Consider the following 26,601-nt stretch of genomic DNA (forward strand, 5'->3'; position numbering starts at 1 on the left):
CGCCACGATAAGCTGATGGCACTTCAATGATTCGATCAAAAGATATACCATGCAATAAAGGATACAGGATCTTATTTTATCTATTGACTATGATATGAGGAGTGCATATAATGAAAGATAATTGTATAAAAGAATACAGTAATTTATTAAAAGATTTAATTGAATGCAATCACGCGATAAGATCAATTAAAATTGAACTTATAACCGATCGCAGAGCATAATTTTAAAAATTTGTATAGTTTATGGTAATTAGATTAACTAAATGTACATTTATGAATCTTACTAATGTATATATATATATAGAACAACGTTTTATCTCTTACCCTCATTATATCTTTTTCGTTGCAAATCTCTTTTTCAACATTCACTCAAACACACACGCAGACGATCATATGAGCGTATACAAACATGTACTCTTTCTCCCTTTAATTACAAATTCAACTTCTATACGTTCAAAAATTTCTCTACGCGAAAGCCTAATTCGAATAGTCGAGATATCTTATATACAATTCGCAGGCATGAACATTATTTTATCCAATCTGATTCTAAAAATATAACATTAATCTGATGATTTTTTATGATTTTTAATGATTTTTTATGATTTTTTATGACACACGCTTATTGTTAGATTGATGATTATCGACACGTTACGTTGATGATGATCACTTTCGGTGTTTCAGTTTCGATGCTATATTCCTTATCAGTAACAGATATAGGCGTCAACATTGACCCCGCGTTTGATAATTCATAAATTCATTTATCTAACGTCATGTAAAGAATTTACTGTTTAGGTTGAATAAAATATCTCGAAATACGATAACTTGGTATTAATCACGATTTCCTCACAAAACCAGTTATAGGGGGTGGTCCAATGTTGGAAATAGGTATTTTAGAGTCCATGCCTATTACAGGTACTGTCGTATCGCTTTTAAAAGAACTGGAAATTGAAGGGGATGAAGATAGCGATGGTCGTTCAATGGTCAAAGTTTGTTGAGGCAATTGTGCGTCAGTTTGTATACCCATCGATCCATAAATCTCTTTCAATATCATCAATATTGTATCTTCAGACTCCCTAAAGTGAAAGAAACAATAGCGGTAAAAAATATTCTTACGATTAATCTAATATTTTAAAAGGCAATCGACATATTTCCATACTAACCAGTAACAAACGTGACTTGTTAAAGCAAAAAGATATTCGTTGATACATTCCAACGGTGCTTCTTGAAGAACGTAATCTATCCGTCGACCACCGTTCAATTTTCCCATTTTAATATCAGCTCCACCATCATCGTTACTCGGTTGTTCTGACTCATTCGGTATTTGCTTTAATTGTTCCTCAACGACTCTATCAATTTCTCGCTCGAGAACATCATCTGGTTTATGAAAGGCAAGCTGATAAAAGGAATTCCACGTACTCCTGACGGAATCGATAAGTTTCTGTTTGAGATCAGCTCCCACTCGTGCCATCGTTTCTTTCAATTCTTAAAACCAATGATTTTATTAATACGATTTAATTCACACTATATCATTATGTATTATAATTATTACTTAAAGAAATGTTATTATCACCTACCTAGATGCATTCTCTTCCTGCCTTTATGATGAGGTATTAACATCGGTCGGTACTTATAAGCTTCTGGATTAATAAGAGATTCCACTCTATAGGCAACCGGGTCAAATGGATGGAATATATGGAAGAAAGCTGGACAAGTAGGTAAGGCAAAGTTTTCTCCAAGCGTATCAATGCCCCGAATCGTTACGAACATACCGATTGGACTACCAAAAGCGAAAAAGGCACGTGGGTGAAAATTTATTTGAGGATAATGTATATAAGGTTGTCCAGTTCCAGCAATACCGATCACATAACTGATTTTCTTACTGAGACGTCTTTTTAAAATCTGCCCTTGCAATGACTGTATGGGACCCAAATTTTCATTTTCCTACATAGAAAAATATGAATAACAATGAGATTTTGTTATATGTATCGTTAATTTAGCATCATCGATAAAATTTACCTTTCCGGCGTTAACTTCACTATCTTCTTCTTCTTCTTCTTCTTTCTCTTCTGTCACCGGAGATTTTTGATGACATAATAAATCGAACATTATCAGACTACCCAAAGAATGACCACCCAAATAAACTCCTCCATCGAAGTCTGGATTTCTTTCTTTGAATAAGGCGTATAGTCTGTTCATCTCATTTCCAACCGTTTGCATGATCGTTTCACAATATGTCGGACTAGTATAAAAAAGTACGTCGAGCAAAGTATCGTTTGTAAAATGTCGTAACTTTGGTATACTCTCTAAAGTAATGGCCTTTAATTTTTTATCAATCCCAGTATCGGAATGTAACGATGTGTGCCATGAAATTGGTAAAACTTCTATTCTATTAACGATTCCATGTTTACTAGCGGTATGATAATGTGACTGTACTAATTGCAATGATATACTACGGAATTCATCAACTAGAATTAAAAACAAATTTAACGTAAAATTGATATTATTCGACTACTTAACAGATTTATTTGTTTTACAATACTTACCAACTTCTTCGACGCTTCTAAATTTCAAGTCACAAGCACTTCCCACACCATGAACTACGAAAAGAAGATGATCGATTTTTTCTGGCTCACCATTGTCTATATTAAAATCAATGACACCTCTTTTAACCATTCGTTGTCTAATACTTCCACCCTGTAAATATGTACCGTCCTCTGAATCCTGCAGAAATTACGATTAAATACTTCAAACAAAACCATGCGTGCGTTTTATTCAATACTAAAATAATAGAAATAAAATTTTACGAATGCAATAATTAACTCTAGGAAAAGAATAATATAATGATATTGCAGAAGCTTGTAAAATAATATTTGTGTACAAGCAAAATAGCGACATGTATACGCACATATAGTAATGTACAATAAATAACAATCTAAATGGTTTTTTTTTTTTTTAATTATAGTATATATAAAAATAAAATAAAGAAAATGTAGATATACATACAGTAGGATTAGTCCAAGAGGTACTCGCATCTGAAGAATTGGTTTGTAAATAATGAACGTGTACAGTTTCACTATGGAATATAATATATTCTCCATTATTCAGATCTATTCGGCGATTCCAAGAAGACGTAATACAAGCATGTTTAAATTCTTCTTCGAGTTTTGCGGCGATGCTCTCATCGTAAGGGATATATTTGGATTCTGAAGGTCCTTTGTAAAACCAAGAACATCGCCTCACTTCTGTCGAAGGTCCTGACCAATAAACAGGAGATCTTCGACGTCTGAGAATATCTACGTCATAGCGACCACCATCGGTAGCTACTGTAGTTTCTGTAGTTATCTCACTAGAATTGTGTACAGTTTCTAATCGCGAGCTATCCTCCGTGGAAAACGGTACCCATAGTACTTTATTTTCCACCTCCTTACGATAGAACCAGTGATGATTTATTACTTTGTACTGCATTCGTCCGGTTGAAACACCAGTAGGCTGTAATTCCATATAATTATAAGCGTAAGTAAAGTTCTTAGTTTTTAATTTTATATGAGAAATTAATAATTTACCAAGGTATGAAGACTCAAAGGTATACCGTCTGGTGTCGTATGACCACTGAATGGACTTGCCGATAATTGAATTGGACTAAGAGTAGCAGAACCTGTAGGCTCGGGTACAGCTGTTGTCATGGGAAATGAATGTTGTGCATAGATAAAATCGTTATCAGAAACAATGTTTCGTGATTCTTCCAATTTCGAAGCTTGAGCAACAAACGTGTGCGTTTGACTATTGAATACAGAATTGGTCGTTGGTACATATATACTTGCAGGATATTGATATTTGTAAGCCTCAGCCATTAACTGGGCAGGATTATAAAATTGAGGAGGTTGATCGTTACGTGTTGAATCGTTATTCTGTATTTGGATATTTTTATTATTGTTCCAAATTGATTGAGGAATTGTGGATACAGTATTTGTAGAATATTGATTAAAGGAAGGATATTCTTCTTTTTTATGTAATTCAATGTTTGAGACTTGATTGAAGTTTGTATTAATATCACTTTGCTGCGGTTGAAACAAAGAATAATTCGTTGTATTCTCAGCTGGCTCGATAAATGTGTTCGAAAAATCAACGAATGTAGAGTTTGATTTAGATTCTTCTTGAATTGATCTTGGATTTATATGTTTGTCTGTTTCCGTTGTTTTTTCCGGAAAAATATTGTCCAAAGGTAAAATAGGCAATGCTTGCGTCTGATTAGATTGTTGTAGTTGAGGAGTTAAATTTAATTGACTAGTTTTAGTATCAAATGTAATACGTTGTGTTTTCCTTAAATCTTCGGGATTTTCCAGTGAGACTGTAATATCAAAGGAGTTTTGATTCAAAGGTATGTCGGATAAAGAATCGCTTTTGGACAAGTTAGCGTTCGACGGTTCGCCGTTCGATTTTATTTTATTTGACTCCTCATTCGATTCACCGGACGGTTGAATTATATTATTAAAATTAAGAGTCTTTATCTCATTTTCATTTTGTGGTGTGATATTGGCTACTTCGGAAGAAAATTCCGACGAAGTACCGGATGGTGATTCCTCTTTTTGCTCAGCCAAGAAATGTTCTAATTTTTCTTTCACTTTATCTACTGAAATAGGTTTGAACGTGTTAACTACTGGAGATACAAACGACTGTGCCTTTGAAACATCCAAAGTAGGATTGGACGATTCTTGCTTAAAAATATCCTGGCTGTTAGTGTACTGGCTGTTCGAGACTTCTTGATCTTTCTTGTTATAATACGTTGATCCAAATCGCATAAAATGATTCGGCTGATTTGCATACAAATCAAAAGAAAAGGAACTGTTTGCCGGAGTGTTTTGAGGGGTGGCGGGATCAAGATTTCGCGGAGGTATCGATCTCGATGAAGAAACTGAATATCCGGATGGGCCGGTTGTTAAAGGAGTTTCACCAAAAGAATTTTGAGAATTTACGTTGGAATTGGAGGAATGTCCTATCGTCGAAGGACTGGACCTAAACGATCCATGAAGGGATGTACTTTGTGAACGTTGTTCGGGTGTCACAATTTGTTCTGAAGGAGGGATCACAGAGGTTTGTGATAGTACAGGACTATTGTTTGATATTTGTTGTTCAATGTTTGCTGTATTTGGATTTAATATACTTGATGGTGTTAGTACGTTTGAAGGGGAGAAGAAATCTGGTACAGGTGGATTCGGATATTGTTTTGTATTATTCGATGTTAAGTCAGGGGGTGGAGCATATTTCAAACGTCGTTGATTACCAAGTCGATAAGAAACGGGACCTGGAAAATAAAAGTACGATTGATAAATTTATTTAAAACTAGTTTTAAATAATATAAAATGTAAATATACTAGTCGAACTTGAAATTTACCTGTTGAGATTGGTATAGTCGGGGGAAAAGTTGGTTGCGGAGGAGCAACGGAAGTAGTAGCTCTTATATTAGCCTCACCAGATCCTGATTGGTTTACACCGTAAGGATCGTGAGGATTAGCCGCTATAAACGACGACGTTTCCGATAATGAACCATTGCGACTTTGAGGTACACTGTAAGGATTTATATCTCGTTTGCCAGTGGTGATTTCGACTCCTTGGCTTCCTTGACTTCCCAAAGAATCAGCTTTGATCGAGGACAGGGACAAGTTTGGTAAAGACGATAGAATCGACGTGAAGTAACCTTGTTTCGTTGGTTGATTTGTCGGCAGCTTTGACTCCTCTGAATTAACAGATTTGTTCACCAATAAATTCTCACCATCCAATTCGTTCTTCGAAACTGTCTGATTCACTGACGAATTCTGAGATTGATTGGTCTCTTGTCCTACGAAGTTGTCTAGTTCAGCATCTGACAAAAATAAAACAAAAAAAAATGAAATGTCATATTTTCTATCTACTTTCATGAAAGTAAAAATATTATCACTTTGTTCGATTAAATGATTTTCTAATTTTTTTTATCTACTTTTTCGATTTACATATTATATATAGCTTATGATTTGACAAACGAATTTTTTAAAACATTCGTTAAGATTTTAAGAAATTTGACATCATTTTTTTTTTACGAATTGATATATTTTTTAACTGGCATCAGCCTAAATATACACCTACGATTGGATTCTTAGATACGTTATTCACGTATTGTCAATATTGAACAGGATACAATGAACGTAAGTTACCAATGTAACAAAGATAATACTTTGTCAAAAGATAGACTAGATTTTTTTTTTACTTTTTCACTTTCCTTTTCTATATCATACTTTCATGAACGAAAGAACTGTTTCATAGACATAGATAAATCTTGCATAAACCTACACGAACATATAAATTTGACGTCATCGACTTTGAGGACACCAGAAGGAAAAAAAAGAATTACGGATAATTGTGCAATTATCTTCTCGTCTACACCCAGATTTACTTTTACGTATATATATATCTATATATATATATATATATATACCTTATCACAAATGTAACGAAAAAAGTTTTTACACTTTCGTAAACGAACAAAGGTGAGACTTTATAAGCAAGTGTTTCAATTTTTACGAAGGGAGTCTTTCGTTAAACTCATTAGTGACAAGTCATATCGATGGAATCAATAATTGTGAATAAAATTTTATTAATAGTTTTATTATTGAATAATTACAGTGTCAATGGAATTCTCGGAGAAGTAATTATAATTGATAAAAAAGTGCCGATAAAAAATGGTGAACTTGAACAAAAAATTATTCCTCGAGATGTTTATCAATGGAAACCATTGGATATTGAAATCGAAACTCCTTGGGAAAACAGGACTACAATCGGTATTTTTAAGGATACGGGTTGTGTAATTCGAAAAAAATTATCTCTTGAAGATAATCAAAATTTTAGGTATTTATAATATTTATACCTAAATAACTAACATTGAAAATCTATAAAAAATATAATTTGTTATTATATTATATTTGTATTATATACGTTTTCAAAGGTACTGTTTGAAAAATAAACAACTTCATGTCAAGAAGGAAAAAGATCTTTTTCTGCGTATCAATCTCGTCAATAGATCCACGAAATTAGTCGAGAAAACAACGGGTAAGACATCTTATTAGTTCAACGATACGCTTTGAAACATTAAAAACAAACTATTCGAAGAAAAAGCGATGAATGCATGCATTGACGTAATTATCATTACAACGATAGTTAATATTATGATATATGTTTTTATAAAGAAAATTCAACAAAATGAATGACGTGATTAAGATTTGTCGAAAACATATTCGTTGTTATTCCTCTTATCAATATCGTATGGTATACGTAAGTTTAACGAAAAGAATTTCGATAAGAAATTATTCAAATGCAAAATAATTTTATTATTGTGCATACGTTTAAAATAAACAAATTGTCGTTAATTTATTAAAATATAAATTATCACAAAAAAAATAAGAGAAAAGAACTAGTTCAATGATACAAAATTATTGTTCTTATTATTCGTGCATTATTCATATATATATATATTACGTAAATCATATATTTATGTATATCTGGATTGTAATGTGATAAGTTTTATTTTTAAAATTGTAGAGAAAATTCCCAGAAGAAGTGAAATAAACAAAGCTGAAAGAAATGAAAACATTATCAATAAAAATTGTAGGGTAAGTGACTTCTCTCGGATGAATAGGATTAAAAACAACATTCGTTAACTCATCGAATGAACTTTTAGATTTACCTTGACCTATACTGCGAAAACGTGGTGAAAAACGTGACTTCTTTTAATTACCGAAAGTGGCTTTTTTATCCAGTAAAAATTGATAATCAAAATGACGATGCAGATTTAACGTATGTAAGTAGTATATTTATTTATATGCAACGTATGATGTATATCATGTTAGGTAATTAAAAAATAAATCGTCTTTGCTTGAATATTTATATCTTATTTTCTATTTTATTTTTAGAAAAATTCTATTCATAGAATCAACTCTAGTGGTTACGAGAAAATGAAATTTGACGTTAACGAATCAACGATCGAAATTCGTATCTTAGTAAAAGGAAATTTGTCCTTCATTAGTATTGAAATACCAATCGGTAAGATTTATTATTTTTTTAACTTTAATTTCAAATTAAAAAATACGTGCGTTAAGTAATTACAGTTATTTACATTAGACAATTAAATGACTCGGCAAACAAGTTTCATATGTAAAACACGTGTTACGTTTAAACGTAATGTAATAGTTTTATCGTAATATAAAAATAACCAATGACGTTAACAAAATACGAAGGACTCGTGATTTTAATAAACTAGTATACTTGTTTTACTTGCCAATTCGTATTGTTCACCAAAACACCATCATGCGATTTCGGACGGAAATAATAAAGATAATCCGAGGATGAAAACGAAAATAGCATCCGGCTATAAATAATAATCTTACGTTCCCAAGCATATCCAAGGTCTACATGGTTTGTTTAAAATTTTCTAATTCATTATGCAAGAGTATATTCTTATAGAAAATATTAAAAATTCAACAGAAAAAAATGTTCTACACGTAAATAATTAAAAACCATTTTTAACGTATTTAGTTATCGCGATTTGGAAAAAAATTGAAGGAAGTAAACCTAGTTATTTTATTTTTATTTCATTCGTGACATCGTTATCCCGTTAGTTGTAAAAAAAAAAAGAAAAAAAAAATACTCTATCGAAATGCAAGCCGATAGAACACGAGGAAACCGATGATTGCCTTGGCCAAAACCACGCAACGGTTTCCACTTTCGTGGTTGACCTCGTGCTGCAACCTCGCGCTAAAGTTGAGAGACGATATCGACCAGTAACATGTATGTTTTGTATCGTTTTGCACGATTCACCCTATTCTTTACGTCACCACTATCACCAATATACTATCATCATCATCATCATCATCGTCGTCGTTGTCGTCATCATCATCATTTATTATCATAATCATCTCCGTGAATAACACACAAACACTGACATCACTTTTTTTTCTTTTTTTTTTAAACACTATAGATTAAAAATTTATTTAATCTTGTTTTACGTTATCAACCCTAACTAATATTATTCGTTTCTTTTTTTTTTTACTTACGTTTTAAACGCGATTTCGTAAAATATTGACGATGAAAAATTAAATTCTTGTTAAGAAATTCACCATCGTGATATTTTTCGAATCGATCGTTCATTCGTTTGACTTTTAATAACAGACAGCAAGTGGTATAATACTGAGCCAACAACTTTATCGTTGGCACGAACGGACGACGATTCAGGAGGGTTGGAAATAGTGGCGCTGAATGCTCCACCGGGTGGTTGGCTCTTGAAACTCATTGGGGAGGGAGCTTCAAAGTATTCGTTTCTCGTGGAAAAAAAAATAATTCGATGTAATATTAATAGGAACAATACTAAGCTCGATGAAAATTATTCGATGAAATTTCACAATGATAATGGTAATTGTTTTATATTTATTTCTATTCTATTTTTTGCAATAAGAGTTATATATTTATTTAATAGGCAAAAAAAAAAAACAAAGAAGGAAAGAAACATATGTAAATGTAAATCGATATAGTTGAGAGATCGGTGATTCGTCCACGTTTCGTTAGTCAAATAATCTCATTAGCAAAATACAATGACACTTTTTCTCATCACATTCGTGTCAAACGTAAAAATATAATATTGATGAAAATATTATTTTGCACCTCTTTATTCGTTAATAATTTTAATTAAAATTACTGTAAAAAATATCAAACGATTTTTCAAATTATTTTAAAAAAAAACTTTGAATTCGCGTGTTTGTATTTAAAAATACTTTCATTTGAAGAATATTACGATATATTGTATTGAAAAAGATTTCGAAGAAAAAAAAAAAAAAGAAAAAAAGACAATATTTGAGCAAACGTTGATAAGTTTATCTCGTTATACGAAAATATATAAAAATAAAAATACATATTACATTGATTTATAAGCAAAACGTTACAAAAATGGATAACTCGAATAGAACGCATTAATGCAACGAATGCATAATACATGTGTATTACTTACATAAAAGTTTGACCGTGGTAGCTCGCGCTTGTGTTCTTTGTAACACTACGGGAATCGACTGACAACTGGCAAGGCTTTAGCTTCTAGTTTGCGAGATACGATTAACATTGTGCAACAACGCGAACTCGAATACGACGATGCGGCTAGGTGCCCTTTGGCCGCTACTAGCATGGACCTGACGCATGATGTCTCTTTCTTTCTTTCTTTTATATTCTTATTATTGTTTCTTACTTTTTCCTTAACTTCCTCCTTCTTCTGTAATTGTTTTTTTTTTTTTTTTAAATTCCATCTACAGACTCGGATTATAGGAAATACGAAGAAAATAAACAAGGATTCAACAACGTTGAAACTTTCGATGAACTTTCTCAGGTATAACGAACAAAAAAACAATAATAAACGTTTTTAAAATGACAAAATAATTCAAGTAAATGACTTTTTAGAATAGTCAAGAAATCGTTCTCAACGATGAATCGTCAGAATTTGTAGAAATTAGAGGTAAACGAAACGAGCCTGAAGTGAATGTGGAAAATTTGCATGTTCCGTTATCATCGATTCAAACAGATGTACGATGATGATATAAATATCGTAATCATTTAATTATAATCTTAAATCTCGTAAATGTTAATTGATATAAATTTTGTTTAGCAAGGTGAAAGAGTTCGGTCTAGATCGTTAAACGATCGATCAAGTAAAATTATTTTTGAGAATGACGACGTTAACAAGGCTAATATCAACGTATCGAGAATGATACAAAATATTAACACTCAAGAACTTTCAAATGAATATGCAAGACTTGGAGACGACGAGAAAGAAGAAAAGAGAAGGATCGTTGTGGAATTAAATCAAAATAGTAATCTTTTCGTAAGACCAGGAACGATACACAGAATAGCTTTTGATGTTACAAATAATCATTATCAAACAATTAGATGTGATTTCAAAGTTCGAAGTTTACCTCTGATAGTTGTTAACGTTCAACCGATTTCGTAAGTCGTTTAAAATGAAACATTATATAATTTTGATAATTAATTATATATAATTTATAATAGCACGTGGATTTATGCTGGTCGTACGATCAACGTGTTCGTCGATGTTGAAGTACCAAGAGGAACAACCCAAGATGTTATCAATACTTTAACATTGTACGTACAGGGTTCAGAAATAACAGAAAAATCGGTCTACCTCTACGTCGAAGGCAACATTCCAAACGTAATGTCTTTTGATATCAAATTTAATGTGTCATGTCAATGAAAATAATATTATATTGAGATAAAGGTAATTTGATCGGAGTATCAACCGATTTATTTTCTTAGGTCGTCGACGATACAAAGCCTGCCATAGAATACACGTTCAATAATAATTGTGCGAGTAAATTGAGTAAAGAAAAATGCACGAAATCTCGTTGGAGTGTTGACATTAGAATTCAAGATTCTGGATCTGGTAGAAATTTTTTTTTTCATAGAATTTCTTTCGTATACAATTGATCTAGATTTAATTATATTTAATCGAAAACTTTACAAATTTTGTGTTAAGGTCTGAAAAGTGTTAAATCATCTCCGAACGAAGTTTATCCACGTACTGAGTTTATAAGTGGTACTAGAAATCCAGTAACTTTTTATTATTCAGCTACTTGTTGCTCCACTCAGGCAAAGATTACAGCAACCGATTTAAGAAATAATTATAATACGTATACCATAGATGTTACAGGTAAATGGCTTAATTATAAAGACAATTACTATTATTGATAATTTTATGAATAATCAATTATTTTCTATCTATTTTTTATTCGTTCATTTTACATATTTAATACATGTATAGTATAATAATTATTTTTTTCAAGTTTGGGACAATTTATCCGAAGGAGAGATAGCTGCTATTATAGTCGGCGCATTATTAATTCTTCTAATTATAATTTTAATTATTATACTTATTATCTTTTGCGTACGTAAAAGGAAAAGCCATGATTTGCCATACACACAACGATACGGTTCACGAACAACACCTGCACGAGCTGAAAGAACTAGTTTCTGATTTTATATAGTTAATCAAAGTTTACGTAACTCAACATTATATAATACTAATTTCTTATTATTTATATACAAACGGTAGAGTTACAATAGTTCTTCGATCAAACGATAAATTTCAATTTGTCTCAATTAAATAGACTTTTATAATTAAGTCACTCCTTATAATTAAATCTAAAAAATTAATTTAATTCTTATTTTTAAGCAATAACTTTTTCCTTATACAGTAAAACTTATTTCCAATAATTCTAATTAGAAAATTAAATGATAAAAAAAAACTAATTAACAAAATAAAGATAAACATCAGAATTTATTCTAATGAATAAATGTAATAAGACTAATAATAGTAAATAAAAAGTATTATCTTTTTGTGATTGACAAATTAATAAAAAAGAAACAATGAGAAATTATAATAATACATCGAAGTATTACATTTAATATAAATACCTTTTAATAAATATAAATGTAATAATCATATTTAAAAAATGTCTCTTATATAAATTTATTGTTTTCAATGTTTACATTATAAAGTTTTATGAATTATTAACTCATATAATTTCATAATTTTCTATAAAAACAAAATAAAACTTAACATAGAAAGGTGTACTAAATTCTTTAAATTCCAACATCATTGCTGTAATTTTCCAAGAGTGTAAAATAAAATAAAAATCACATCAGATACCTACCATACCGACCGCGTAAAACAGATTCCATCTTATATGGTAAATGTTTCATCTGTGACGCAAAATAAAGAAAAAAAATGAGTCATATGATCAACAGTACAAGAATTGATCTAAGAGAGTTGTTATCAATGTCAAATTTAGATATATTGTTTTGCTTCAATATTTTCGTATATATAAAAAATAAGCTAACCAAAATAAAGTTTTAAAAGTGAAACCGCACCCTTGCGGTTATATCATTTCTATATCTATAAACTTACCGTCTCGAAGAACAGCAGGTGTTGCAGGTGTAACTGGGACAAGGAGAGCATTTTCCGGATAATATTCAAAAGGTGATCCCATGCCAGCTGCTGAGAGCAATGGATTTCTCACTTTACGCGATGTACTACTCATATTATTAACTTTATTATTAAAAATACATAACACGTACAATTAATCAAATTCTCAATAGAGTGCTTAAAAAAATGTTATATATATAAACACTTTTTGGTATTTCAAGAGATAGACACTACGATGTCGAGAATACATTCACAAAATATACATGCACATGTTAACGTCACGAACGAACATAAAGTAACTTACGGTTCATCCTTAAACTTCTTATATAGATGGGAAAGTTATCTGTAATAAAATTGACTTTGAGAGTCCCTAGGACTAAAATACAAAGTCAGTGTACATTTCTTGAATGTACTTTGCTCCGTCGATAATAAAGAAATTGTATTTTTAACATTTTTTATCTATTTTATTTTTTTATAAAATAAAACTTGTATAAATAAAACTTTTAAATAAACAAAAAAACGATGTTTAAATGTAGTATGTACTCGTGATTAATAATAATTTTCATGGTGGACATTTAAATCTTACAATTAGTTTGAGATACTACCGTTAGGTGTGTCATGTCGTCGTTTATACACTGTACGTTTGTTTTTGTAAGTGTGTTGATAAAATTTGAATTGAATTTTTAAAAATGGGGGTAAAAGATCTTTGGAATATTTTATCACCCTTATGTGAAAGAAGACCTTTGTTTGAACTTCAAGGAAAAGTTATTGCAATTGATTTGAGTTGTTGGATAGTAGATAGTCAAAGTGTTACTGATAATTTTGCTCAACCGAAAATGTATCTTAGGTATGCATAACTTTATTCTCTAATTTAACATTGAATATTTATAAATAAAATGTATTATTGATAAAAATATTATATTATCTATTTTTATATGTATTTTATTGAAAAAAATTGTATTTTTTAAATTATATAAATGAGGTTATGTTTATATGGTTAAGTTTATTCCAGTGTTAATGTATATCCTTTAAGATAGCAATGAAATTGTTTTTAGGAATCTATTTTTTCGTACTGCGTATCTTCTTACACAAGAAATAATACCAGTATTTGTATTAGAAGGAAAAGCACCAGCATTGAAACATAAAACTATTGAAAAGAGAAATAATATTCGTGCTGGATTTCAGGAAAGAAAGACTGCAAATAAAGGGGGAAGAACTAATTTTAACAGAATTCTTTATGAATGCAAAGAACTCCTTAGATATATGGGTATAGCATGCGTACAAGGTGATGGTGAAGCTGAAGCTATGTGTGCTTATTTAAATGCAGATGGTGTAAGTGATTTTGTAATTATTTTGTTCTATATACTTCTATAGACTAGACTGTTTATTGTATTTTATATTTGTAGCTTGTGGATGGTTGTATAAGTCAGGATAGCGATTGTTTCTTATATGGGGCAAAAATTGTTTATAGAAATTTTTGTATGAGCGCACAAGGAAATAGAGCTGGTACTGGTGGAGCTGTTGACGAGTATAGGATAGATAAAATAGAGAATATATTAAATTTAGGAAGAAATAAAATGATAGCATTAGCTTTATTATGTGGCTGTGATTATAATGAAGGTATCAATGGTGTTGGAAAAGAGGCAGCTCTTAAATTTTTTAAGACTGTCAGTGATTCCGATATTTTAAAAAGGTAAATATTATATTTCTGTGTTACGGTTAATATTTTAATATTTGGCAAAGAACGTTATACTTTTTAGAATAAAAAGTTGGAGGACTGATAGAAATTTTGAAAAAGTTGAGGCTGAGTTATCAAATCCTAATTTATGTACATCGTGTGGTCACACGGGAAAGTTACAAAAACATACAAAATCAGGTTGCGTACAATGCGGTACTGTTATTAAATGCAAGGATACATATAAGTAAGGGATTCATTTTGTATTCTTTTAAATAAAATTCATAAGTTATTTAAATAAATGTATTATTTTATTATATTTAACAGAGAAGAAAGAGCACTTATATTAAATGAAATACAAATTAGGAAAAAAGCTCTTCTTATAGATGATTTTCCAGATCAAGAACTTTTAGATGAATTTCTTATTAGAAAGGATCCTGTACCGTCAAAATTAGATATAAAATGGAAACAACCGCAGATAAATAAATTTATTGTAAGTGGTAATATAATAACTTGTATAAAAAATGAGACTCTTAAACGCTTGTATAAATAATATAATGGATAATTATTTCAGGATTTTGTTGATAAATATTTAACGTGGGAGCCACAGTATGCGTTTGAAAAAATTTTTCCTTTAGTAACAAGATGGCAACTTCGTAATCTTCCAAATATTTCTTCTGACATGCACTTCTCTGTAAATAATTTATTTGTGCCGGAAAAAATAAAGAAAGTGCGCAATATAAAATCTGTCGCTAGTTATGAAATTATATGGACAGACGTTACCGGTATAAGAGAAAAATTAAAAATCTATCACGATGTATCTGATAAGGAAAATAACGATGACGAGTTTATAAATAACGAGCTTGTAACTATCGAGCCACAAGATGCAGTTTTGAAATGTTATCCAGATTTAGTTGAATCTTTTGAAATGGAAAAGAATAAAAAGAAATCACAGAAAAAAACAGCCAATAAACGGCAAAGAAAGATAACTAAAGATCCAAATGTTAATAATGTCGAAGAAGGTAAAACGAAAAAGCCTCAGAAAAGAACTAAGAAAAAGTTTACTGAATGTGCAAATAATAAAAAGATTGATGAATTTATCATAAGAAATAAGCCATTATCATTAGAAGAATCATTTGAGAGAATGAGTATAACACCAAAAAGGTCTAAACAGGGATGTGTTTCTGATACTAACGCGAATGTTGGTTGCAGTAGTTTAATGTATTTAAATGAGAGTATTAAACGTCCACCACAAATGAGAAGAATATTAGAATTAGAAAAAACTAACGTAAAATTAAATAATACATTAGATAGGATGTTTCTTGAGCTTTCACCTGAAGATTTTACCAGTGAAAATGAAGATGCTGATCTGAATATAACAGGGATAATTGATGGGATATGTAATACATATACTTTTCCATGGGAGAATAAAGATAAGACAATTTCTAGTATTACAAATGATTTAGAGACCTTAAATGTTTCAATGCAAGATGAAAACTTTATTGAAAATATGGATAATATAAAACGTAATTCTACAAATGATTTAGAAACCTTAAATGTTTCAATGCAAGATGAAAACTTTATTGAAAATATGAATAATATAAAACGTAATTTTATTGAATCTAATAATTCTGATGATACATCACTCAAAAAAGATACAGTAAACGATACTCATGATGAATTTGATGATATAGAATGTTATGTACCACTACATGTAAGAATACAGAGAAGATGTAAAATAAATACGCCTAGAAAAAGTAAAAATCATACGATTAGAAAAAGTAAATATTTGAATATATCAAGATGTAGTTTCGGTTTTGATGCTATTATGAACGAAACAGATATAGAAAATGTGTAGCTTTTGTATATATTTAGATTGATTAGAATTGTAAACAATTTTTATATGACAATATACATTTATTGCAATATTTTTTATATACTAATATATTTAATTTATAATCATTTATTTCTAGTAATTTCAATATCTTTACGAAAAATCACAGATATCTTTCAGCATATCATGTCAACTGTTTCACTCCTTTTCTCAAAACCATTTTGACTCATATATGTATAAACATATTTTTATATCTTTATATATAATAATATAAATTTTTTCGCTTTCAGTTGGAGATACATAAATTGTATCGATTATAAAAAATATATATATATATATTATTTAGATAGAATGTTTTTTAAATAAATTATAAAGGCTTAACCGTTTTTGAACATTAGTAATATTGACAATAATTCCTATATTTACCCATGGGTATAATCACGTCACGTTCAGTATTTGTAACAAACTTTCTAGCCAATAAATTCTCGTGAATAGAGTGAGTTTGGGGATACTGGTCTCAAATCGAATAAAGTTTACGAGCTTTGTTACCATTTAAAATGTAAATTGTAAAATGAAATATGTGAAATACGTATGAATCATCTATATATATGTTTTAGATCAAGTTTACTAGATTGAAAAGTTCTTTTGTGTGATATAAAAATGAAATTTTTTTTTTTAATCAAATATTATAATATTATACATACAATTTAAAATTATATTTTATTAAATTTTCAAAAGTTTATTTTTTAATTTTTTATGGTTTTATTCTTTCTAAATTAATTAATTTTATTTGCAAAAAGTTACATTAGAGTTATTATAGTTAGGAGGGAATCCTTGCAATTTTTTTTCGATAATTAATTTGATATAAAAACGTTCGAAAAATTACTTTCTTATATTCAATATTTTCAAGATTTTCTTTGGTACTTCGTAGTAAAAGTAAAAAAATGTAAAATAAACCCCGAGTTTTTGTTAATACGATCGAAAAGGAAAAGCTTGTATAAATCAATTTAATTGGATGGGAATAGAATCTTACCGAATATCGCAATCTTATCACGCCTCATTGCCGTGTTGTGGAATTCTCGTAATAAATTTGACTTGCATATTTTCTCAAATACAATAAGATCGATTTGATAAGACGGTGACTGCATTAATTATGATTTTTCTTCAATTATTTTATTTTATTTTTTTTAAATATTTAATTTTCTTTACAATACAATGAGATACCAATACAAATATCTATTTCTTCCGACGCAATTGAAATTTATATCAAAAGAAAAGGTACGATTGCATAAGAACGTAAAAAATTTATCAATAGAAATATTTGATCGTTACAAATAATAGATAACGCATTTAAATAATGTAATAACGTTTAATTATTATCATAGCTTAAACGTATTTCCTTTTGTTTCCGATGAAAGACATTATAATATAAAATATTAATAATTCAAATGCTTATTAAATATTTTAATGCTATTTAATTCACTTTGAGAGAGATAAAGATGTGTGGCTCGATACTATAAAATAAAATACATACACGTCCCGATTTAAACGTGACAACGTGAGAATCGTATATTGACGGTCTTTTTCGTTGTTTGATTTTTGGTACCTCTTTTATGTTGTCACGTAGTTTAAATTGAGCAGCTTTTCACTATACAAAATCGAAATGGCAAATCAGAAATCAATTCAGTGTTTTGTCGAAAATTTATTTCATTTTATTCATAAGAATATCTTATTATACTGTTTTTATTAAAAAAAAAAAAAAAAAAAAAAATAGAAAAGAATATAAGTTGTTATATCATTCGTCAAATGAAAGATAATGAAATTTTAATTATAACAATTAATTGTTCTGTAAATCAAGAATACAGATTAAATTAAATTTGATTTAAAATCATCTGAAGTAGCAAACACAGGAAAACAACAAAATTCAAATGAAAAGTAAAATAAAGTATGATATTTAGTTCGTATTTATAAATAATAAATATTTGTTAAGTTACAGAAAATAAAGTGATGCGTTTTGTGGACATAATACAGTCTGCTATCTGTATAGAGATGGGGGCGAATAGTAGGGTCGATGGGGGTGGTTTCTGGGATTTTCAGTACGCGCGCAACCGCCGAGGCGAAAACACGCTCCTTGTGTTTATCCCCTGTAGTCCTTCTTAAGTTTGTGACTTTTAAATTCCATTAGACATGAATGACACTGAAATATAAATGGAATTTTCGTTTTTTTTTCTTTTTTTTTTTTTTTTTAAGAATAATCCGATTAAACTTAACACTTCCATGTTATAATTATGTTACAAACTAAACTTCCTTGCGTGAAACGAAACTAATAAAAAGTAATTTATGTATAAACAAAAAAGTTTCATCGTCAATAAAATTTTTATCACTATTAGTGAACAGTGCCTGCTGTATTAGGACGGTATAAAATAAAAATAAAAAATATATCAAACAATTAGGAAAAATTGATCATATCGAATAAAATTAGTGTTATCAATTTTTTAATCTTTAGCATCATTTCATAATATACGGGACATTGTGTATTATTTAAATAAATAATAATCATTTTTTACTTTGATAATATTTCATCGTTAATTATAACGCGTGCAACGGGGTACTTACATTAATTACAATGTCATTATCATTCTTAAAAATTCATTCTTTGTTTTTCGTTATAGTAACATCATTGAAATCATTCGTAAGCACGTCAGATTTTTGTATTACCTACACGTGATTCGAATCATGATTCACGTTCAATCAAATAAATTATTAAGTGCGATAAGTCTATTTCATTTGCACAGTTCTTGAACGTCGATATCGTGATTAACGATCGATGAATGACATTCTCTTTGGGTCATCGTGCATCGTTGAAGAGGATTTTAATTATTACATCGAGTAAGTTAAGAGATTTGTAATATTACAATATGTTGAGATACAAGTGAACATATGTATGTACTTTAAAAAAAGTTATACTATGAATGAGGGAAAGTTTTATAAAGGTACTAGTGGTTCTAACTTTTTATAAGCAAAAATTTCAAAACATATTTATATTTTGATGAAATTTCAAGAAAGACGAAAACTTTTTTTGTATCATCATATTGATAAAAGTTAGATTTGTTATACAGATATTTAATTATAAGAGTATCCTACTTTTATGGAACATTTTCAACGATGAAATAGTATTTGAAATATTAATGAATTCTGATAAAACAATTGGCTTGTGCTTTATAAAATGAAAAAAAAAAAAAACAAAACAAAAAGAAAAATCATCAGGATAATAAATTAAATGCGTTCGAAGTCGTCGGATAAAATTTGTAAAATAATGTTGAAAAAAGTGTCATATATAATCGTACAATAAAAGTTGTTCGATGATACATGAAAATCGATAAGCAATCAATTTAACAGCATTTCTAATAATTTGTGTCACACTTATTGTTTAAAAGACTGAGACATTTCCAAATGAAAATTACTATTTCGTATTATTTTATAGATATTGACGATTATTTTAATTAAATTTCCTAGCTTCATATCTCAAATAGAAAACAATGTATAATTAATAGTCGAAACACGATAGACACTTCGTACTTTGCGAAAAGTGGTGAAATGAAAGAAAAAAAAAAAAAAAAAAAAACAAAGAATTGTAGATTACCTAAATTCAATTGAATTTGGCATCATGTACTCTAGAATCCGCGTAGAATGTCCTAATTTATTATCACGGTAGTGCTACGTGGATACTTGAAAAAGGAACAGAGAAAATGGGTTGGAAGGAAAAGGAGAGAAACTGGTACTCCAGAAACAATTTACATCGAACATATACACAAAATTAGAATTCTTATTGAAGTTAAAGCTTAAATTGTGTAATTTATTATTATTATTATTATAAAAAAAGAAAAATATTGGAAACTGTAATGTTTAAATTATTTTGTTGTTGTTTTGTATTTCAACTAACATAATAGAAAGTGACATTTTAAAATAATGAATACAGTTTAGTGATATCGTTGAGTATAATGACCAAAGAACGAAAAAATAGAATTGAAGAAAAAACTTTCATGATCGGTCGAAAGAACAAAAGGGGGAGGATGAGAGGAGAAAAAATTTGTAGTTTAGACCACTCGCCTATCTTATTACTACGTAACTCTTTAAATCTCGTTAACGTTCTCTCTTATCATCCAGAGCCTGACCTACGTAAAACAACGAGCATTTTTTAGTAATCAGAATCTTCTTCCTTTCGCTAAGAACATTTTTTATCTTAAATATCGTATAAAAAAGTGAATATAGGTACTAGAAACAAAACGGACCAAAAATAAAAGGAAAAAAGTATAGCTGGTAAATTCGATGAAAATTAAGCGTTGATCGTGTTCGAGAAGATTAATTGTAGATGATCATCAAGATGAGTTTCGATAATCATCCACAATTCTACAAAAGTACTTCTACTTTGCTTCTAATTAATCGCACACTTGGAAAGCATTTGAAGAAGAAGAATTAGTGAAAATTTATTGTATTTCTCTCGTTTTTTAATTTTTTTTAATTTTTTTTTTTTCTTTTTTTTCTTTTACTTTTATTCCTTTTTTTTCTCTTTCTTTTTCTTTCTTTGGAAAATCGTGGTATTACATTACCTTATATTTTCTAGTCCGATGTTGTCGTCGACGAGTCCTTCGTATTCTCAGCTCTTACTTTATTTTCTTGATATTTAATTCCGTTGTACTTATTCATTCCACGCCTAGCTCTTCCTACGGGGGTAAAAAAAAAAAAGGGTTACGTTGTTAAGCGGCATACCGTTAAATTTCTTCCTTTTTTTTTTCCTATTCTATTCTTGGTCTAATCGACATGTTCTTTCAGTCTAGTTGCGCACGCTCTAGGAATCAAGAAACTTCTGTCTTTCATTCATTTCTTTCATTTCTTTCTTATTCTCAAGCAAATGACCTTTTTTTTTTCCTCTTTCTACAAAATTTGCTAATGTCATGTAGGAATGAAAGACAGAAAGATCAAAGGATTAAGGGTCTGTCATATTCTCTTTTCTTCCTCTTTTTCATGAATTTTCAGCAAGTCAAAAGAAACGAGACCAATAATCTTATGTGTCATTTAATGAGAATACGGGGTTGAAGAAAAAAAAACACAATTAAGAGTAATTATAAATTTGTTATTATATCGAGCGAATATTATCGTATATTATTTTATATCGTCTAATAAAAAGTAAGGACACACACGTACACACAAAAAATTAAATTTACCTGTTGAGGAAAATAATGATAATAATCATAAAAAAAAGAAAGAAAAAATGCACACGAGAAGATTTTTACTCTTGAGGTAAACTCGGAGTTAATATTCCGGAAGGCCTTGTTAATGTTTCGCTAGTGTCGTTTACTCTCCTAGATGAAAATACATTAAGATTTTTCTCTTTTATCCATAAGGTAAAGTTCGCTTAGGTGAATCGTTCGGAATGCTTTTCATTCTACTTAAGTTGAGTTGAATTAACTTATCAGGATAATGTCGTGGAAGTATGAATAAAGAGAGGATCGGGAAGAATTACCTTTTAGTTAGCAATTATCGTATTAAATCTAATCGAATCGCCGTCAGGTCGAAACGTTCATTTCATTTTGTGGAAGGATACAGTTAAATGGATTTAAATGCTTGATTAAATGATGAAAAAGTAAAAACATTTTCTTTTCCTTTTTTTTTTATTTCTTTCTCTGTACTATCTCTTTTATTTTGTTCACTGAAAAACTGCCACTTTCATCGCTAGTTTTTCTATTTTCGTCAAGCACTTTTCTAAATCGACTTCCTGTGTTTAAGAAATTAAAGAAAATTTAGGTTGAAGATTGGTAAGGAACAATGCTATTAGAAAGAGAAATACTGATGGAAAAAAATATACTCACTCATCTATGACTCTATTCTTTCTTTCGAGATATTACTTCTGAATCTTTCTTCCTTTCTTTCTTTTTTCTTTTCTCTTTTCTTTTCTTTTCTTTTCTTTTCTATTTTTTTCCTCCAACTCATCATGATCCGTCTACTTCATAATCATCATGATCAAAAGGTCATGCGACTCGTCTTCATTTTATTTTATGGAACATCTCTAGCTTGATTTCACTTAAATCTCTCATTCGTATGATTAATCATTTTTTATCATTAAAATATGGAGAAATTCATATCATGAGCCATAATACTGGGACATTTTCAACGCGAAGCTGTGAAAATTAACTTATGTTGATTTTTTTCTTCTAAGTATTAATTTCTACATACATACATACATACATACATACATACATACATACATACATACGTGTCTAGTGTTCCCTTCATTTTAAGCCTTGTCAAAACATTATATGCAGCGAATGGTCAGCCTTAATTACGTTGATGCTTACGTGGAGAATAAATTTTTTTTTTTACTTGGTCAAAGAAACATTGCTGCCATCGTCCCTTTTTTCCATAGCTTTAAAGCTCTCAAAGCACGTAGTTGAGCTCTCCTTCTTTCTTTCTTTCCTTTCTTTTTCTGTTTTATCTAACTCAAATTGCTGCTTTTCTCTTGCAACTAGGAAGATAATTTTTAGGCAAGTTAGTATCTAGGACAATTTGCGTGATTTTCATTCCGACAATCTATCTTTTTAAATTCATTTTAAGATATGTTCTCTTTCTCTCTCTCTCTCTCTCTCTTTTTCTACATATATATAATATACGTGCGAATCTCATCCGTTTTCACTCCATTAGAGACTTGTATTAAGGTGAACGTACATTGAATCCGTAATGAGATTTAAGCACGAAATCTTATTCTCATCGAGAAATTCTTAGCATTATCGTAGAATTATTTACAGCTACCTGTATGAAATAATTAAATAATGAATGATATTACCAAATCGTTTTATGACATCATTGGGTATTTAAAAAATTGTTATAATCTATTTTAAATACGTATATCTGTATATAAATATACTTATTCATCGATTGATCTAGTAAGAATAAAATGAACAATTAAAATATGAATAAAAGTAAAAATTAGAACGAGATAAATTTCATGTGTGTGTGTGTTGACTATAATTGTGATCTTGTTTACGTATACAAACTCTTTATAAATATTAAGCTTCTTTTTACGATATCATATTTTTCATTGATCTTTGGAAATCGATCAAACTGATAAACAAAAGAAAAGGAGAAAGAAATACTCGAAACGTTACAAATACAAAGAAGAGTTTAGCATAAAACTTCCTCAATTTTCTTCACATATGTGTATATAAACGATACGTAAAATTTCGTTAAAGTCCTATCGTCGAGTTTTCTCAACAGACTACTTATTCGAAAGTAGTACTCGATTACTTATTTCTTTTTTTCTTCTAAATCCTATTATCGATAGTTCAACCTATTGCTTTCATTTTTACGAAACAAGTTCCAAATCGTAACTGTAGAATTCTTGAAACAGAAAACCTTCTTAAGGATTTTGATTTAATACTTATTAAATCTTTGGTTGTCGATCGTTGAGAAAAAAAGAAAAAAAAAAAAGAAAAAAGTAAAGACGATAGGAAAGAGAAATCCATCATTCTCAGATTTCCAAATGTGGTCAATGGTTAAGCTATGTCAAAGTTCTTCTGAGCTTTGTGAAACTAAACGAATAGTCCGTTTTTCCATAGTTGAGGTATTACGATCGTTGGCAAGGACCTTACTTTTTATAGCATTATTTTAAAGTAAGTACGTCTTCGAACTTGTTCCATAAGAGAATTTCTGTTCTTAATCGAAAAAAAATATTACATTTATGTTAGGAAATTTTGAAGATAAAACTTAGGTCAAAAAAAAAAAAAAGAAAACGTCAAATATTGTTTCAATTTCGAATCATTTGTTGGAAAAATGAAAAAAAATTCATCTTGATTATTTCTATCATCGGTCTTGTCTCACATGGTTAATCAATTTGACAATGTCATTCGAAATATTTCGTAAGTTTACAATAATATTACGTAAGCATACGAATTTTGACTGATTTAGATAATATATGAGAATAACTTTATCTATGTGTGATAGTATCACGTGTTGACAGAATACTTAACTTTGATTACATTTGACAATGCTATCGTTCACAAGCTCGTGGAAAAGGATATTAACAAAAGTTCATTAACGAAATAGTCAGTCTTTCATTATGATTTTAATCGCATTAGTAAATGATGGACGTCGATGTAATAAACTATGCATTAGTATTAAATTAATTCAATCTGTTCATAGCGTAAGTATCGAAAACGAAAATGAATTCACGTTTATCTTTTTAGATATTTTTAATCTTTTCTTTTTATTTTGTCTCTTTTCTATATACAATAAGTGTCTGTTAAAATTGTACACCCCTTTTTTGTTAGTTAAAATCTATTGATATATATATGTTCAGAAAAAAGAATAATTAGCAATAAATAAATTAGTAAACTTTAATTACTTATTTAATTAGTTTAATTTGAAAGCTTTATATATAACAAATGAATATATTTTTTATCGATTATTTAACAATCATTTAAGGTATTTCTAACACCTAAATATACTTGAATAATATTTGGGATTATTTAAGACAATATACATTTGTTTTAACACGTTTCTAATTGGTGTTCAACTTTTAATTGAAAATTTTCATTTAATAAAATATCAGATTGAAATTATTTAATATTTTGAACCAAATGATGTATTTTGTATTATTCTTACTTTAATTAATATTCAATTGATTTTTGATACTAAAGAATATTTAAATAACAGTAAAAACAAAAGGATGACAAAGCATTCAAGTTTATACTAATTAAATATGTAATTAACGTATACTATATAATATATTTATTTCTAAGTTAAATTTAAACGTGCTGCATTTATAGTTTTCAAGCAAAAGTTAGTAACTATAACAGTTCACAATTCTAAAAGACTCTCACTGTATATAGAATTTTACTCTTCGATACATAGAACAAATAAATATTAAAATCCTAAGTCATAAAATTACAATTTTTTAATTATGTTTTACAAATATACTTATTAATAAATTATCTTATTTTGCGAATAATAGTCTAATTATGCGAAAACAATAAAGAAACTTTAACATCTTGAACAAAAATTTGAAAAAGATAAAAATTTTAGAATTTATCCGAAAATGTAAGAAACTTTGAGAATAATTGAGAAAACAATGCAGAGTAAGATCGATAAAATTTCAAACTTTGGTAATATACGTCAATCTCCAGATATCTTTGGCTATTCAATCCGAACCAATCCGATTCGGACGAACATGTCCTGCTCTGTCAGGACTTCTGTAAAGATCTGTAAAGTACTGTTCCGTTCTTGTTTGTAATGGGACGTATCTTATTGGATGTGAGTGCATTTGTTTGTTTGTCTGTTATTCTGGGGTAAGAGCATTTAAATGGAAATTAGACATTGAATAACTCTACGCGAGATTTTGAAAAGGAATCGAAAGCTTTTTAAAATAAACTACAAAATAAGGGTAGTTTATTTAAAATTTTGTTACTAGTTGTGCAATATCAAATTTTGATTTCTTTTCAGGAATGATTTCTATAAGAGTGGTTGGTCATTATGTGTTGTAATAATACAATGTAAGAAAGAAAATGTTACAGTTAAATATACTGTAAGTGTTTGGCAATAAATTCATTATTTTAATTTTAATTTTTTATTACATAACGTAGATACACACATTTTTAAAGGTTACACAAACGTAATTATAGTTGATTTTAAGAAGAGAAAAAAAATCAACACGGTACTCGACATTGTTTGAATTTTTTCCTTTGGATCGTATCATTTTTATGAACCATCCGATTTTACGATGCTAAGATGAAAGAAACATCGAGGAAAATTCGTAGACTGAAATGACACTGTTATTCACGTCGCACATATCTAAATTGTCCTATTTCATAAGAATTTGTCATTTCTCGCTCGTAAAATTTGACAATCCTTCGTTATTTTCTATCCTCATTCCAAAGTTTATTCTTTCTTATTTCGAATCATTTGCCATATATCGCATTTCAATGATTTTCTAGTCTTTTTATTAAGGATTTGTAAGTGAAAATTGAACGTACCGTTTCGTTATGTATTTTTTTTTTATATAATATATTCATTGTTTAATCTATTCTTCTCCATT

At 29.1% G+C, this 26,601-nt stretch overlaps 4 protein-coding genes across 7 annotated transcripts in view; 3 read left to right on the forward strand and 1 right to left on the reverse strand.

Moving 5' to 3' along the window:
• Positions 1–26,601, forward strand: part of LOC107065186 (putative G protein-coupled receptor No18) — an 81,662-nt gene that overhangs the window by 9,168 nt on the left and 45,893 nt on the right. The window contains exon 1 of one of the 2 annotated variants that reach the window (XM_089174062.1): positions 18,628–19,403. The exons of the other annotated variant lie outside the window; for it this stretch is intronic. The gene's annotated coding sequence lies outside the window, so the exon portion shown is untranslated. Of the gene's footprint in view, positions 1–18,627; positions 19,404–26,601 lie in introns of those variants that run through there. 2 annotated transcript variants of the gene reach the window in all.
• On the reverse strand, positions 122–13,262 carry LOC107065090 (uncharacterized). Of its 3 annotated transcripts, none has more exons than XM_015318414.2 (9): positions 12,988–13,262; positions 5,392–5,859; positions 3,563–5,301; positions 3,003–3,488; positions 2,543–2,693; positions 2,016–2,464; positions 1,574–1,940; positions 1,160–1,481; positions 122–1,072 (listed from the first exon to the last, which is right to left on the reverse strand). In XM_015318414.2, exons 1-9 carry the CDS (start codon positions 13,118–13,120, stop codon positions 832–834), a joined length of 4,356 nt encoding a protein of 1,451 aa, XP_015173900.1. In that variant the 5' UTR covers positions 13,121–13,262; the 3' UTR covers positions 122–831. The 3 variants fall into 3 exon arrangements, with proteins under 3 accessions (XP_015173900.1, XP_015173899.1, XP_015173901.1); XM_015318413.2 differs by having other exon boundaries at positions 2,543–2,720; XM_015318415.2 differs by lacking the exon at positions 12,988–13,262 and adding an exon at positions 9,080–9,244 and having other exon boundaries at positions 2,543–2,720.
• Positions 5,870–12,281, forward strand: LOC107065092 (uncharacterized). The gene is made up of 14 exons (XM_015318421.2): positions 5,870–6,178; positions 6,297–6,878; positions 6,976–7,079; positions 7,569–7,639; positions 7,708–7,827; positions 7,940–8,069; positions 9,195–9,434; positions 10,322–10,395; positions 10,467–10,589; positions 10,672–11,009; positions 11,073–11,232; positions 11,337–11,463; positions 11,557–11,730; positions 11,864–12,281. Exons 2-14 carry the CDS (start codon positions 6,598–6,600, stop codon positions 12,052–12,054), a joined length of 2,133 nt encoding a protein of 710 aa, XP_015173907.1. The 5' UTR covers positions 5,870–6,178; positions 6,297–6,597; the 3' UTR covers positions 12,055–12,281.
• Positions 13,568–16,644, forward strand: Gen (XPG-like endonuclease). Its single transcript, XM_015318410.2, has 6 exons — positions 13,568–13,852; positions 14,061–14,337; positions 14,412–14,698; positions 14,766–14,927; positions 15,008–15,173; positions 15,255–16,644. The coding sequence occupies exons 1-6, from the start codon at positions 13,695–13,697 to the stop codon at positions 16,536–16,538; spliced, it is 2,334 nt and encodes a 777-aa protein (XP_015173896.1). The 5' UTR covers positions 13,568–13,694; the 3' UTR covers positions 16,539–16,644.

Source organism: Polistes dominula, unplaced genomic scaffold (assembly GCF_049000335.1).
Source record: "Polistes dominula isolate Pdom_NZ unplaced genomic scaffold, Pdom_raw_medaka contig_28, whole genome shotgun sequence".
NCBI classification, from domain to species: Eukaryota; Metazoa; Arthropoda; class Insecta; order Hymenoptera; family Vespidae; genus Polistes; species Polistes dominula.